Here is a 14,468-nt window from a genome sequence, read left to right on the forward strand (position 1 = left end):
GCTTGCAGCTGAACTCTGTTTTAGAAAGTAGGTACTGTTACAGGTACCCTAGTTTTGACCAGGTCAAAATTGACCTGGAACTATTTTCTTGGTGTTACAAATATTTCGCAACGATCGATTACTGTTGCTAATTTTATACCGGAACTACCGTAGCCGGATCGGATAACATTGTTCGTTCTTTAAAAAAAAAACTGGGTAAAAATTTCGTAACTGTTTCAAACTGTTGCTACGTATCATACATTTTAAGGGTTGCAACAGTTTTAAACTGTTGCGACATCACCTGGTCGCAACAATTTTGAACTGTTGCGACCAAAAATTTGTAACGACAATGAAGCCATTGCGAAAAACTGCAACATCGACTTTCGTAACAAAGGTAAACTGTTACGACCCCGTTTTGCAACTGTCAGTTATCGTTTCTAATCCTTAAATTTGGTGTAGTGCCAATGTGTCGAAGTGTTTGTTTGTAGTTCATAAGAAAAAATGTGTGATGTGTTTCATTGTAGTTCATAAGAAAAAAAAATCAACTCATTGGATATTCTTTGAGATATGGGAAGATCGGAGGCCTTAAAAACCATCATCATCGTTTTTCGTTACATCTCATATAAAATCATACTGATTAATAACCCTAAAGCTTGTTTCTCATTTCACGCCTCCATTGCTAACATCCCATCCTCCACTGTAAATCTCTTTCGATATTTTTCATAAATTGTTGAGTTATTTTGTAAAAGGATCGCATGTTTAGGACCTAATTAGGGTATGGGTCGTAGAACATGTAGTTGTTGTGATAGGGTCGTGGACTAATTTTGACCGTCTAATTTATTACCAAAATGTCCTTTTAAAATATTAGAATTACATTATATTCCAACCCAATTAAATTTTAAATTTCTATAGCAACATTACGTCAAACATTTTGGATGCATTCTTAAACACATCTTATTTCATCAATCCCGTAATATCTTCCATTTCCACAGAATCAATAGCTCTCCACAGTTCACTACTTTATACAAACATACAAAATTGAAATCCAAATTCAATAATGAACTAGTGACCTCAACTGCAGCCGATGGTTTAGAAGCTAGAGACGAAGTATGAATGATGCAAAATCGTAGATGATGTAGACGGATTGGGAAACCAGGAATACGACCGAGGATCATATAAGTCTTGAAATTAATGATCAAGAACGTAGTTCACAAATTAATAAAACATAAAATTTAGGTACAAAAGAATATTGCAAAGACTGAGAATTCCGGTTTAAAGCACAAAATCAATGAAATATCAACATGGGTTTGACGTGGTTCTATTTCTTCTTGATTAAGGGTAGATGATTTGGGTATTAACTGGATGAGCTGACAAACAGTTCTAATACAATTTCCTAATCTTCAACATCACATCTAAGTAATAAAATCACAAAATTTGTTTAATCAGGAGAGACTAAGTATGCAGAGACTTAGAATTCAGTTAAGTATCACGAGATAAACCACTTTCATTTTTCTTTTGGAGTGTTTAGATGGAGAGATACATAAGCGAAGAAGAATGGAAAGGAACGAAAAAGTTAATTACTCGTTTCTCTCGGTAAATAAACAGTCGGCACGTAATCAACCAGCGGTCAAGGTTTTCAAGTGAAAGCAGAAGTCAACTAACAAATTTCTGACGGTCTCGATTAGTCCACGACCCTAGCACATCCCTAACACATCAACCGCATCTTTTACGACCCAGATCCTAATTAACCTTAAAATATACGACCCTTTTACAAAATATTTTTAAATTGTTTCACAATGTAACCATCTCTCAATGTCTCATAGTTATATGAAGGGGTAATCAGATCTCGGGTTTCACATCTAAATCTTATATTTTTTCAACTTAGTAAGTGTGGTTTCCTTTCCTTCTTAAAAAACAAGAGCTGGGTTATGCATTTAATTAATATGGTTCTTTCCTGATGTATTTTCTCTTACGACCGTTCGTTTAAATACTTCTTTAGGATCAAGAAGCTCTACGACCATCGTTGGTGGGAAACTAGATAATTGCATTATTATTAGTTTTCGGTTTGATTTGACTGACTAACGGTTGTTGAAACTTTGATTGCACCTATTTTGTTTATTCTTGAGAATATTCTTTTCTGATAAAGATTCACTCAAACAAGATCGAAGTAATGACGTGACCTTTAGAACTGTTAATTTGTATATCTAAAGACATCTTCTGATAATCTATTATTAACAGACTACGTTCTGTGCGTGATTGATTACAAGAGATTCCAGTAGTGTTGTGCAGGTATTTGAAGATAAAGGAAGATTTTAAGACGAATAAGATTTCTTATTAGTTTTTGTATCTTTTAGATTTAGTGCACAAACCTTGATCGGCTGGGATCCAACTAGAATCGATTTATCTTTGATATATCTGATTGATTAGTTGTGTGAGATCGGCATTCTCTATATTTCTCTTTGAGAGCTATATCGATTTAGTGCGAATCTAAAGTTAACTATCTCGATAGTTATTGAATAGATTAAACTAACCATACAAAGAAGTTTATTAGATTAAACATAAGAGCCTTTGTCAACAACTCATCTATATCTTGTAGCAAGATTGATTAGAGTGGTTACCAAACAGATTCTTCCTTCGCTGTTTGGAATACGATCCAAAGTACTTGTTGTTCACGTGCATGACTCGTGAAGTCGAAGGCACAAGGATACTGAGGGAACTAAGTAGCTCTGGGAGTCTGTTTGGTCTCAACTATACGGAGTTGGTATTATAATTTGTATAGCTTCTTAATTATAAGAGTATCCAAATATGGACTGTATTATATTTTGTATAGCGGCTTAATTCTAAGAGTATCCAAATTTGGACTAGGTCCCGGGGTTTTTCTGCATTTGCGGTTTTCTTCGTTAACAAAATCCTGCTGCGTTATTTACTATATTTTTCCGCAATTACATTTGTTTATATAATTTAAAGTAAATACACTCGTACGTCAACTATGCACTTGATATTTATCCTATAAGGTTTCGGTTATTACCGTACCTATCAAGTGAACACTTTGTTGTCGTATTGTCTCGATTGTATTGGATATCTCCACTTAACTTTGATATATTCACGTTATTAGGCCAGTTCGGGCTAAAACCTATCTCAAGTGGACACCATGTTGAAATATTTTTCTAGTGATTGTTGCTTCAAGAGGTTTATACACAGTGGATCTTGTATAGGTTGTGATTAAACTAAAAGATTATGGTGTATTCGGTTACCCTCGTCTTTTCAAGAATGAATTTCAATTTTTCTAGCTTTACTTGACATTCAAACAACAAATAAAGCAGTAGTCGTTAGGTTGGGAAGGAGAATGAATTCATTTGAGTTTGATAGAAACAAGGGTCTATTTTTAATCGACGAGTTTTTCTTGAAACGAAATGATTGAGAAGGAGAAGAAAATGATGGAGGATGAGAAGTAATGGTCATTAAATTGGAAGGAGAATGAATTGATTTCAGGTTGGGAAGAAAAAAAGAATTTGATGAGGGCATTTATGTAATTTTGCCCCATTTGGACTCCCTGATACTCTCAACTAAGTCCACCAAAATTTTTGTATACCCCAATTTGTTTAAGTAACCCAATCCGGCCAGTTTCATTCCACTCTGTTTCTGTCACAATTTGATCACCAATTGCGCCAGAAGAAACTCATCTAAGGCCTATATATATAGAAACCCATTTCTGCATCGAACTTCCAAAATCCATCCTTGACTCCAAGTACCAAAAACCCTAACTTTTTCAATATACACTCATTAATTCTGCAACCCCTTTAACAAAAATCTATTTTCTTCTCAACTACAATTTCTGTGATCAATTATCAGTTTTCATTAAGAATCGATGAAGATGAAGAGACCCAGAGAAGAAGATTATTTTGCTTACGTGAAGGCTGTCCAAAAAACACCCAAATACAATGAATTCCTTCGACTGATGAAACAATACAAGTCCTCGGCAACTTACGACACCACCAATTTGGATTTCGTAACGACAAGGATCAAGGAAATCTTCAGAGATCATTCAAACCTTATTCATGGATTTAACGTGATATTCTTGCCTGAAGAACACGCAATTGAAAACGATTTTTGTGCTGAGCAGCAGAATAGGGTTTTGAAATCTACAAAAAGGGTTGAAGCAGAAGACTTGAACAACAAATTCTTTGAGAAAGTCATGAGGAAGGAGAAGTTTACAAATCCTGATGACTGCAAGAAATACTTGAAGTGTCTTTATCTTTATAGCAAAAAGAGAATTTCAGAAGGTGATTTGAAAGATATGGTTGGTGGTTTGCGGCAATATGGATGTGTCACGATTTCAAGAACAGCTAAGAAGGATAACGTGGATCAAGAGATTCAAGACCCCCAGAAGGATGAAAGGGAGACAGGTTTTGAGGTTCCAGTATCAAAAAGGACGAAATTGGAGGAGGAATCCATGATTGATCGTCTCTTAAATTGTGAAACTGATAATCCAAGCTATCAGCTTGCGACGGAGAGAATTTTAACTAGCGGATGGACGGAGCTTGGAGTTGCAGTGTTGAATGATACTTTGGTGTCTACAGAGAGTTCCTGTGCAGGTGGTGATACATGCCATTTCAAGAAAAATGCTTATGAAAAGAATCTGTTTAGATTCGAAGATAACAGATGCGAACGCGATAGGCAGTTTGAATTGGTTAAAGGTACTGTCGAGTGTGTCGAAGGATTGTTACAGAAGATTGTGGAGAAGACGATCAATGCACAGAGTATACATTTTGAGGATCACTTCAAAGTGCTACAGCTTGGATGCATTAAGCGATTGTGCAGTGAATCTTGGCAGGATGTGGTGGATGCATTAGGGAAAGATGCACAAGCTGTATTGCCTGGTATTTTAACTCGATTGCAGAAAAAACTGAAGGAGGTGACAAGTCGTCTTTCAGTAACTTACATAAAGAAAATGAAGGCAGTTTATGCCAAGAACTTTAGGAAATCTCTGGATTATGGAAACTCCTCCAGTGGTGAGCAGGAGGACATAAGTTCGAGTTCTAAAGACGAGGATGTATCTACTTCTGCTTGTCCAGATCTTTTAGCTGAGCCAACAACATAGACTTGTTAATCTGATCTAATCTCTGTTTGTATTGAGCTTTTATTGTGAAATTTAATCAAATTTAGATTCTTTTTTAAATTTGTAGTTTTACCAGACAATCTATATTCCAAGTCCTTAAATTACACATATTGTGGTGAGGGTAGACCCAGATCAGCTTGTTTATAACTTGAACTTGTTGAGTCTTTCCTTCCAAGAGGAACTTGAATTTGAGGTCCTCCGGTGAAGGCTACTGACTCTTTAGCAGCTAATGCAATAATGTCAGCACAAGAGATTTGCCCTGGGCACTCTGACTCCAGAACCGATTTTATCAACCCAATTGATTCGCGGTTTCTTATCATGAAGTTTTCTGCGTTCAGAGTTGAATAGTACTGATGCATAACAACCCTGCATATAAACAAATCAATGAATCAGTTCTCCATGCATATCCATATGAACCAAGCTCAGGTTGTAAAACTTCAAAAGATGAATAATCTAGACTATGAGCTAGGCTTATGAAAGAGTTACCTGAACTTGACAGTCATGAAACAGGAGCCTTAAGAAAGATGCAGGAGCAGTAGCATCAGTCAAGAAAATGGATACAAGCGTGTCCTTGACTGAGAAGAAAGGAATTTTGGGTGACTGGTAACTAAGAAGGGGGTACGCTGCTTATTACTGCATATGAGTAGTTTTGAATTGATGGAGTTTGAATGTTGCAAATGCAATGCAGAGAGTTATACAGACTGACACTCAGTCCATGAAAGGTTTACAGCTGACCAAAAGAGTTGAATTTAAAACATTATGGTTCTGTAAAGTTGATTAATGAAATAGTTAATGCTTTCGTAGACACATAGGCAGTTCAACCATTTGAACTCTTTGTTGTGAAAGGCTCCCTAGGCGCGCGAGTCCTGCAGAGGGCGCCTCAATAAACGCCTAAGGCGCAAAGATTGGAGACATAAAAAAAAAAAAAATCTGGACTCTTTAGGCATGCCTAGGCGAGGCGAGACGAAGAGCTTGGTCCTTGCCTCGCTAGCGACCAACACAACATAGTTTCAACTCAATGATAGATTTTGGGTAGCCTGGAGAATGCCCCTCTTACAGTTTATTCACAGGAGCAGGGTGCCTGAAGTACAAGTGTTGATGAATTTATTGACAGTTTTTCAGTGTCGGACCACAATTGTAACATTTAATTGCCTCACTAAGTACATACTACTTCAGAACTCTGAATTAAGAAAATTAAATAAATATTTTTAAGTACCAATTCAGTCTGTAGAGTAGTCTTTTTGTTTTAGGCTGGACCTTCCTCCTGTCATATTCTCTGTTGAGCCTGCAGCTCCCACATCCGTACCTCAATCAACCACATGTATGCTGTCAAGAGCTTTTCTGACTTCAAGTAGCTCAGGCCAATAGCGTTTGGCAAGCACTATTAACTGTTCTGCAAAGGATTGGATTCCACAATTACCAATGTGATTTACCAACTGTCTCCAACGCTTCAGAGTAATGTCTCCAGACCTGCAGCAAACAACAAGCAGGACAAGAAGAGATGAGTTCTTCATAAATGGTTAGGTTTCCATGTGAGACCTGGATTTTTCAACCAAGGTATTGACTATCAATTTGAAAGGTAAAACATAGCTATTTATTTTACAAACAGGTCCAACATAAAAAATGGTTTCAAGAAATCAAATAGGAAACCAAGTATCACAGTGCATCAGTTTCAGTTCAGTTGCTTACCTATGCTCAAGAAGATTATCCCAGTCAACATCTTCAACACAGCAAGCATCCAGCCTAAGAAGTCTGCAATTCCAGTAATTTGATTATACTTTTTTGAGCCACGCTCATCCGAATCAGTTGCTAAAGTTAAGTTTTGCCAGCCACATTATTACTTACCATATATTATTGCAACTTACTGCCCTTTAAAACACAACTCCATGACCCCAAATCATAAAGAGATGGAGGTATTCATTTGGTCAGATAAAACAACCATTTGGTAAACAGAAGATTTGACTAAAAGGAATACTGCATTATGCATATATTCTAGGATTGGACAAAGTGGATAAGTATGGGACTACTAAATCAAGATCTCTTAACAAGCAACTCATACTTCAACTCATTGTGGCCTCAGATAAATAAATGCTGCAATTACACATACAAATAGGCCGACTAACTACCTTCTGATTTCAGATTACTGCACAAGGCTCATGAATCAATTCAAGCAACAAAATCATATCAAGCAGCAAAACTTAAGATTCCAGATGTTTGTCCACAGGGAACACCGAGACCAGAGTGGACCCTGTTGATCCACATTTGATACATAAAGGCAACAGGGAACGATTTCGAGTGGGAGGGGGCCACCAAAGGTGACCAACTTATCAGTTTCTAAAGAATTGAGTAGCAAAAATGGCAGCAGAATAGGCCTGTGGAGAACAATTTCCCCAATAATAATGGATCCTGCAATGTTAATAGGCCTATGAAGAAACAGTAAAGGAAAGGACAGAACAAGAAGAAGGGACGGAACAAGAAGAGGAGGCACCTCAGCGCAGCAAAAGAGGGCAAAAGAGCCACCTCTAAGACACCACTACAGCAAATGCAAACAAGCACAAATAAATGGAATCAACAACAGTTCAATCCTAAAAGCCGCAACCTAAGCTTTTTCTTGCGAACCTATTTATGGAATTCATTGAAAATGTCAATAACATTTAGGTTCACATAAAGGTTACTGGTTATCTGATTTCAGAACGTAACTCATACAAATATATACAACGATATGAATATTAGTTCAAAAATTAAATGAAGATTACCAATTCATATGTAGGTATCCAGCATCTAACCCTCCTGCAGCTGGTTGAAAGTCTGATCATGGCATTCTGTCTCCATAACTTCTTCAACTGACTCCACTCTCTTCGTATCTTCTTCCCCTAATTCTTTCAACGAAATCATGGTGTTTTTGTGAGGGAAAACTTTACTAAAACTTTCTTCATATACCACAAGCCTTTTCGAGGTTGAAGCTTTTGTGTCGCAGATATTGAGATAATTATAAATGTAAGTTAAAGCACCGCCACTCTTCGTAATGGCTAATAACTCGCTTTCGTCAATCCTGAATTCTTTACTCCAAATCAATGATTTTAATTCCGCCGGCTCTTTCATGTCATGATTGTCATTCTTGTTTTTTAATAGCCAAATGTCACGATATCTGGATTCTTCAACAACTAGATACATAGCATAAAACAAAAACCCATCTACGACCCCTATTCTGTTATTATCCGAATTAGAGTGTGGTGCTGGCAAATGAGGTGGTGAAAGATGTTCAGAAAACTTTTCCTCCACCAAATCAAACATAACAATCATATGCAATTCCATGTCCAGCCAATCAAGAGCTCCATTGGCAAAGACACCAGGTTGTGGATACAAATATACGCTAGATCCTATATTGAAGTTTCCAATGTTTCTCCATCCCTTGCCACTGCCTACTGTGTATACATAGACATTATAAAACCCAGTGTTCAACATCATTCTTACAACTTTGTATTCGTTTGTCGAAGAAACGTAACCAAATCCGCTAGTCCAATAGATATTCTGATCATAATCAGTACCCCAATCTCTCTTAATTTCAGGAAGCAATACATGTTGTTTGGTATAGGGGTTACAAATACAAAGAGGTGCTGTTTCTGATTGTGAGTATCTAGCAAGACAGATCAACCCATTAATCGACCCAAGAAATTCAGAATGCGTAATCGGAGGTGTAAAATTAATTCTTGTAAGTCTCTGGATGGGTGGTGTACTCGACAGATGATGATTCTCATTATATTCAAAATACCACAAAAATTCATTCCAAAATGTCAAAGCAAGAAAACCCAACTTACCGTAATCAGAATCAACAGCAGAAAAATCAGAAGGAGACCGAGAGAATGATGGATGACGAAGAACATTATTCCAAGTGGCGCATACTAACTTGCAATTAAGTTGTGATTGATTTGGTAGTCGACTTAATATGTCGAATGTTATCTCCACAGGAAGAATCTTGAAGAACGACATCGAAACCCACCCTTGTAGTAGTAGTAATTGAAGAAAGAATCAATATAGTTACGGTTTATAAGAAGAGAATCAATATAGTTAGGGTTTATCAGACGAAATAGAGCGATGGAATTGGGTGTTTCGGGTGGGTACTGTGGAAACAAAGAGAGTAAAGCAGGGAAATGAAATTGCTTTCTGATCCAAACAGTATATTTTACTAGACCGAGAGAGCTGCCCAACGCAATTTGGCACCCCCTATTAGCAATTGCCGGTTTTGTTTGCAAAATTCACGCTAGGAATTTATAATTTCATCGGGTTAAAAATTTTGTGTTTGGTAACTCAATTAAAATTCTTATAATTTTTAGAATTCTCTTGTTTTAAAGTTCATGTGTTGTTTGGTATTACCGTCACAATCTTAAAATTGTATTTGTGGGATTTAGGTTAAGAAGACGTGGATTACGAATTTCTTGATGAGTTTCCCACGAACTTTATGGGGATGTATGAAGGATTTACTGGAAGTGATTTCCGTAATTGCAGGAATTTGGGTAACCAAGTATACCGAGGAAAACATAGTTCTATCAAATCCCCAAATCCACCATTACTATTAATATATATATTTTTTAAAAAGAATGAAATTATTTTTGCGATTTTTTTTAAATTTTTTCTCTCTCCTAAAATTTTGCTCTGGCTATTTTTGGAGAACTTTTTTGATTCACGTGGATTTTTGGATTCATGATGGATCAATCTCATACTGTGGTAATCACAAATCCTGGAGACAGTAACAAATCTTATGTTGATGCTTTTAAACAAAGAAAACCCATACAACCAACGTCCGTTGATGTCGCTTCTTTGCCAAACCCTAGTTTAATTGAGGGTGAACCCGCTCTGGAGATTCCAACGAAATTCTTTGAAGAAGGATGCCAACAATTTCAACACAACTTTATTGCTCGTATGGACTACACAGGCTTGAAGTTTAATGAGATGAAACAAAACCTAGAGGCTCAGTGGAAATTTACTGCTAAGTTTGTTCCCATGACTAAGGGTTTCTTTATTATTATGCTCAGTTCCAAGGAAGATAAGGAAAAAGTACGTAAAACCAAATGGTTTATCAATGAACATCTGCTTCGTTTAATAGACTGGTATCCAAGCTTCAATCCTGAGAAGCAAGCTACATCCCATGCAACTGTTTGGGTTCGTTTTCCTAGGTTACCAGTTGAGCTGTGGACTGAAAAAACAATTTTATCCATGGGGAAAGTGCTCGGAAATCCAATCGTGCTTGATCAAAAAACCCTAGATTTGGATTTTGGTTACTTTGCAGCAGATCTAGTTGACATTGATTTTGGTAAACACATTCCTGAGAGGATTATAATTAAGTCAGGAGGAAAAAGCTTTTGGCAGTATCTGGACATCCCAAAAAGTCCGAAATTCTGTTTGCACTGTAACATTATTGGCCATCATGAGAAGGAGTGCAAAAACAAACCAGCGAATAAAACTGTTCATAACAATGATCCAGCACAGGATAACTCAACTTCTTCTCAATCTTGGCAAGAAGTACAGAGCAAGAGAAAGAGTCGTAAAGAGAAGAATTCTGGAACTTCTCAAGGTTTGCATGAGGGGAATGCTGGTAGTGTGGAGAAAACTACTCAGCTTGAGGAGGAAGTTTCTCGTTCTGAGGCTGAGTTTAATGCATCAGCAGCTAAGCTAGAAAGAGCAAAGCAAGCTGCAGCGGACAATTTAGCTTTGGTGAACGGGACTGAGTTAGAGAGAACTAGTGCCTTAGTAACTATGTTAGGTGCTTCTGATGAATTGGCAAGAACTAACAGAATGCGCGTGATAAGAATGATGTAAACTCTTCTTCTACCCCTTTGCAGGTTTTAGATGGTAGTCAGGCTTTGATGAATCCTTTTATTGCTTCAGCAACATCAAATACTGATGCTAATGAGAATGCTGTTAACAGAATTGCTTCGCAGGAGCATATTGTTAAACAGGCGATAACTGAAAGGGAAGTGGTTATTTCTCCCAATAAATTCAACGTGCTTTCAGATGAGCTGGGTTTTAATACTTAAGCTAATGAAATTGAAGACGCTATTGGGGAGAGTTCGTCAGAAGAATCCATCAATGCTGAACAAGTTATTGCAGGAGTGAAAGGTAATCAATGGGGGTGGAATTTCATTGGATAAGCCTAAAACTAAGGCCACTTGCAAAGCTTGTCGTGATGCTGTGAACAATAATGCTGAAAAAGACAAGCCTGTTGATAAATCCTCTTCTGAATCGTAATGGGAAACTAATGACTTGGGCATAAAGGTGAAGAAAGGTGTTTCTCCGGTTGTAACTAGGATTTCTAAGCGTAGTAAGAAATTGGTTTCTACTTCTCAGCTAGCTAATACTCCTCAAACTGGTCTTTAATGCGTACAATCTATTGGAATATAAATGGGGCCGCTAAGTTAAAAGCGGCTATTAAGCTAAGAGAATTAGTTTCTGACTTAAATCCAGATTTTATTTGCATTGCAGAATCGAAAATACCTTGTTCTGAAGGTGTTATTGCGGGTCTTGGTTTAAGAGGTTTTGAAAATAAGGCTATTCATAATTCCACTGTAGGATCCATTGGTAACATATGGATTCTTTGGAAGGATGTTTTTGACCAGCCTGAAGTAATTAATACTAGTAGGCAGGCCATTACAATAAAGGTTGATGGTGTTTTTATGTCTTTTGTTCATGCAAGCTATATTCAAGTTTTTCGTAGGAGGCTTTGGCAACAATTGAGTTTGCATGACTTGACGGTTCCTTGGTTGATTATGGGAGATTTTAACTGTGTTTTGCATGGTGATGAAAAAAAAGGGGGTCATGAACCCAGACCTTCTTGTATAAATGAATTCAGTGATTGGATGGATAACAATAACTTGTTTGAAGCGGATTCGTTGGGTTGTAAACTTCCTTGGACGAATGGGCAATCTGGTACAAGGCATATTCTAAGCAAGTTGGATCGTGCTATTATTAATGAAGCCTGGATAACAAAATTTGCGAATTGGAGGTGTAAAGCTTTTCCTAGGGAAGTTTCTGATCATTCGACTCTTTTTGGTTTTCCTTTTTTGGCTCCGAGGCCGAAGCGTGCTCCTTTTAGGATTCAGAAGATGTGGTTTACTCACCCTCATTTTTTGAGAATGGTTGAATCTTCTTGGAATGCTCCAGTCTATGGTAACCATGATACTATTTTTCCATTCAAGTTGAAGCGTTTGAAAGCTCAATGAAGTTGTGGAATCAAACGGTTTTTGGTAATGTGAATACTCGTTTTAAGCAAGCTCAACTTAAATTTGAGGTGGCTTGTAGAAATTCTGATGAGCACCCTCATGATGTTGCGAAACTGAATGTTATGAAAAATGCCTTAGTGGTTGTACAAGATGTGAGAATGCAACAACATATTATGCTCAAGAAAAAGTCACGTAATAAATGGCTTTTGGAGGGCTCTAGTAATACTTCTTATTTCCATAGTACCATTAATATTCGAGGAGTGCGAATACTATTTCAGAGCTGGTTTCTGAAGATGGTTTGACTATCAGTGATCCAGACCAAATTCTTGATCATGTGGCGTCCTATTATGAGGCTAAATTCAATGGCACGGACCTGCCAATTGATGAGCATCTGTTTGAATATGATCATGCTTCTATTTCTGTTGAAGAGAACCAGATGTTAGATGCCATTCCTTCACTGGAGGAGATTAAAACTGCGGTTTTTGATTTAGGAGCGGATAGTGCTCCAGGGCCGGATGGTTTTTCAGGGTGCTTTTACAGACACTGTTGGGACCTTATTAACCAGGATTTATTCAAGGATATTATCTTTTGCTGGACTACTAAATCAATTCCTAATGGGGCAAATTCTAGTCTCCTTCTCTAGCTTGCAAAGGTTCGAGGTGCTGATAGCTTAAGAAAATTTAGACCTAATTGTCTAAGATTTTCACAAAAATTCTGGCGACAAGACTTGGTAAGGTCTTGGGTAGTTTGGTTTCTGAGGAGCAGGTGGCTTTTATGAAAGGAAGGAATATTTATGAAAACATCAGTTTGGCGTCGGAGATGGTTAATGAGTTGCATATAAAACGTAAAGATGGTAACTTGGGTCTTAAGCTTGATATTTCTCAAGATTTTGATATAGTGAGCCGGTCTTTCGTTTTGGAGGTGTTTAGAAGGTATGATTTTTCAGAAGATTGGTGTTCCTGGATCCACAATATTCTGAAATCTGCTCATATTTCAATTTTGCTAAATGGTAGCCGGAAGGTTTTTTCAAGATCACTAGGGGTTTGCGTCAAGGAGATCCTCTATCACCTCTTATTTTTGTTTTGATAGAATATGTTCTTAGTAGAAACATCATTAAACTCTTTCAAAGCAAAGAAATGACTCATATAGTAAGGCGTAATGGCATTGCTCCAACTCATTTATTCTTTGCTGATGATATTATGATTTTTTGCAAGGGTATTATGAAGAGTGTGAGAAATTTGGTGAAAATTCTTGAAGTTTATCAATGTGCTTCTGGTCAGCGAGTTTGTAGAGAGAAGAACAAGATTTACAATGGTGGGGGGTCTTTAAGTACGTAGGCGCCAAGCCATTGCTGTTTTCTTGGGCATGGGCATTAATAATTTTCCGGATCGTTATTTGGGGGTTAAGGTAATGCCAGGGGTGGTGAAGTATAGGCACATCAGCAACGTTGTGGACAAGATTAAGGAGCAGCTTTCAGTTATGAAAGGCAAAATGCTATCTTTTCAAGATAGGGTGGTACTCATAAAATCAGTTTTTTCTAGCTACTCTATTCACAACATGGCTGTGTATAAGTGGCCAGTGAAATTTATTCAACTATGTGATCATGCTATTCGCAATTTTCTTTGGTCTGGAGATTCGAATCTTTCAAGAGCTTTTGTGGTAGGGTATGACAAAATTTGTAGTCCGGTGAAAGAAGGTGGCTTTGGGATTTGTAGTCTGAAAACTATGAACCAGACTTTGCTTATGAAGCTTTGGTGGAACATAAAATCTTCAGGTAAAAATTGGGCTCGTTTCTTAGAGTCTAAATTTATTTGCAGGGATGGACGTATCAAGGTTGCTGGGGTCAAGTCTTCGATTCTGCCTGGAATTCGATGGGTTCATAATGATGTGGTTCGCAATACTAAATGCATAATTGGAGACGGAAGGAGAACTTCTCTGTTTTTTGATGTTTGGTATGGAGTCACTACCTTGGCTGATGTGTTAGGTCGTTCTGATCTGGATAGAGGTACTCGTGTTAGTGATATTATTCAGCAGGACGAATGGATGTTGCAAGGAGTTCATCTGCATGACTTGACTTCTACGGGTGTCGCTGGGGATCATCTTTCGAGGATTCAAGGTGGCCCGGACAAGAAGATTTGGATGCCTGACTTAAG

The 14,468-nt window shown here is 37.5% G+C and overlaps 3 protein-coding genes across 4 annotated transcripts; 2 read left to right on the forward strand and 1 right to left on the reverse strand.

The window, feature by feature from the left end:
- Positions 1-3,847: 3,847 nt before the first annotated feature.
- Positions 3,848-5,080, forward strand: LOC113351072 (paired amphipathic helix protein Sin3-like 3). Its single transcript, XM_026595137.1, has one exon. The coding sequence runs from the start codon at positions 3,848-3,850 to the stop codon at positions 5,078-5,080; it is 1,233 nt and encodes a 410-aa protein (XP_026450922.1).
- A 1,059-nt stretch (positions 5,081-6,139) lies between these two features.
- LOC113353321 (F-box/kelch-repeat protein At3g06240-like) lies at positions 6,140-9,181 on the reverse strand. Of its 2 annotated transcripts, XR_003361206.1 has the most exons (3): positions 7,855-9,181; positions 6,788-6,850; positions 6,140-6,568 (listed from the first exon to the last, which is right to left on the reverse strand). XR_003361206.1 is itself a non-coding variant. In XM_026596965.1 (2 exons), exon 1 carries the CDS (start codon positions 9,086-9,088, stop codon positions 7,880-7,882), a length of 1,209 nt encoding a protein of 402 aa, XP_026452750.1. In that variant the 5' UTR covers positions 9,089-9,181; the 3' UTR covers positions 6,140-6,568; positions 7,855-7,879. The 2 variants fall into 2 exon arrangements, 1 of the variants encoding a protein (XP_026452750.1); XM_026596965.1 differs by lacking the exon at positions 6,788-6,850.
- Positions 9,182-9,802: 621 nt separating this feature from the next.
- On the forward strand, positions 9,803-13,652 carry LOC113351073. The gene is made up of 8 exons (XM_026595138.1): positions 9,803-10,897; positions 10,939-11,076; positions 11,372-11,465; positions 11,579-12,100; positions 12,292-12,507; positions 12,594-12,934; positions 13,081-13,335; positions 13,530-13,652. Exons 1-8 carry the CDS (start codon positions 9,803-9,805, stop codon positions 13,650-13,652), a joined length of 2,784 nt encoding a protein of 927 aa, XP_026450923.1.
- Positions 13,653-14,468: the final 816 nt, after the last annotated feature.

The sequence above is a fragment of the Papaver somniferum genome, chromosome 2 (assembly GCF_003573695.1).
Source record: "Papaver somniferum cultivar HN1 chromosome 2, ASM357369v1, whole genome shotgun sequence".
Lineage (NCBI taxonomy): Eukaryota > Viridiplantae > Streptophyta > Magnoliopsida > Ranunculales > Papaveraceae > Papaver > Papaver somniferum.

Coding starts and splice junctions, on each gene's coding strand:
- LOC113353321 (XM_026596965.1), bottom strand. CDS start 9,088: ATGTCGTTCTTCAAGATTCTTCCTGTGGAGATAACATTCGACATATTA.
- LOC113351072 (XM_026595137.1), top strand. CDS start 3,848: ATGAAGATGAAGAGACCCAGAGAAGAAGATTATTTTGCTTACGTGAAG.
- LOC113351073 (XM_026595138.1), top strand. CDS start 9,803: ATGGATCAATCTCATACTGTGGTAATCACAAATCCTGGAGACAGTAAC. Junction 11,077..11,371: donor CGATAACTGAAAGGGAAGTG/GTTATTTCTCCC, acceptor TTGGGCATAAAG/GTGAAGAAAGGTGTTTCTCC. Junction 12,508..12,593: donor TATGCTCAAGAAAAAGTCAC/GTAATAAATGGC, acceptor ATACTATTTCAG/AGCTGGTTTCTGAAGATGGT.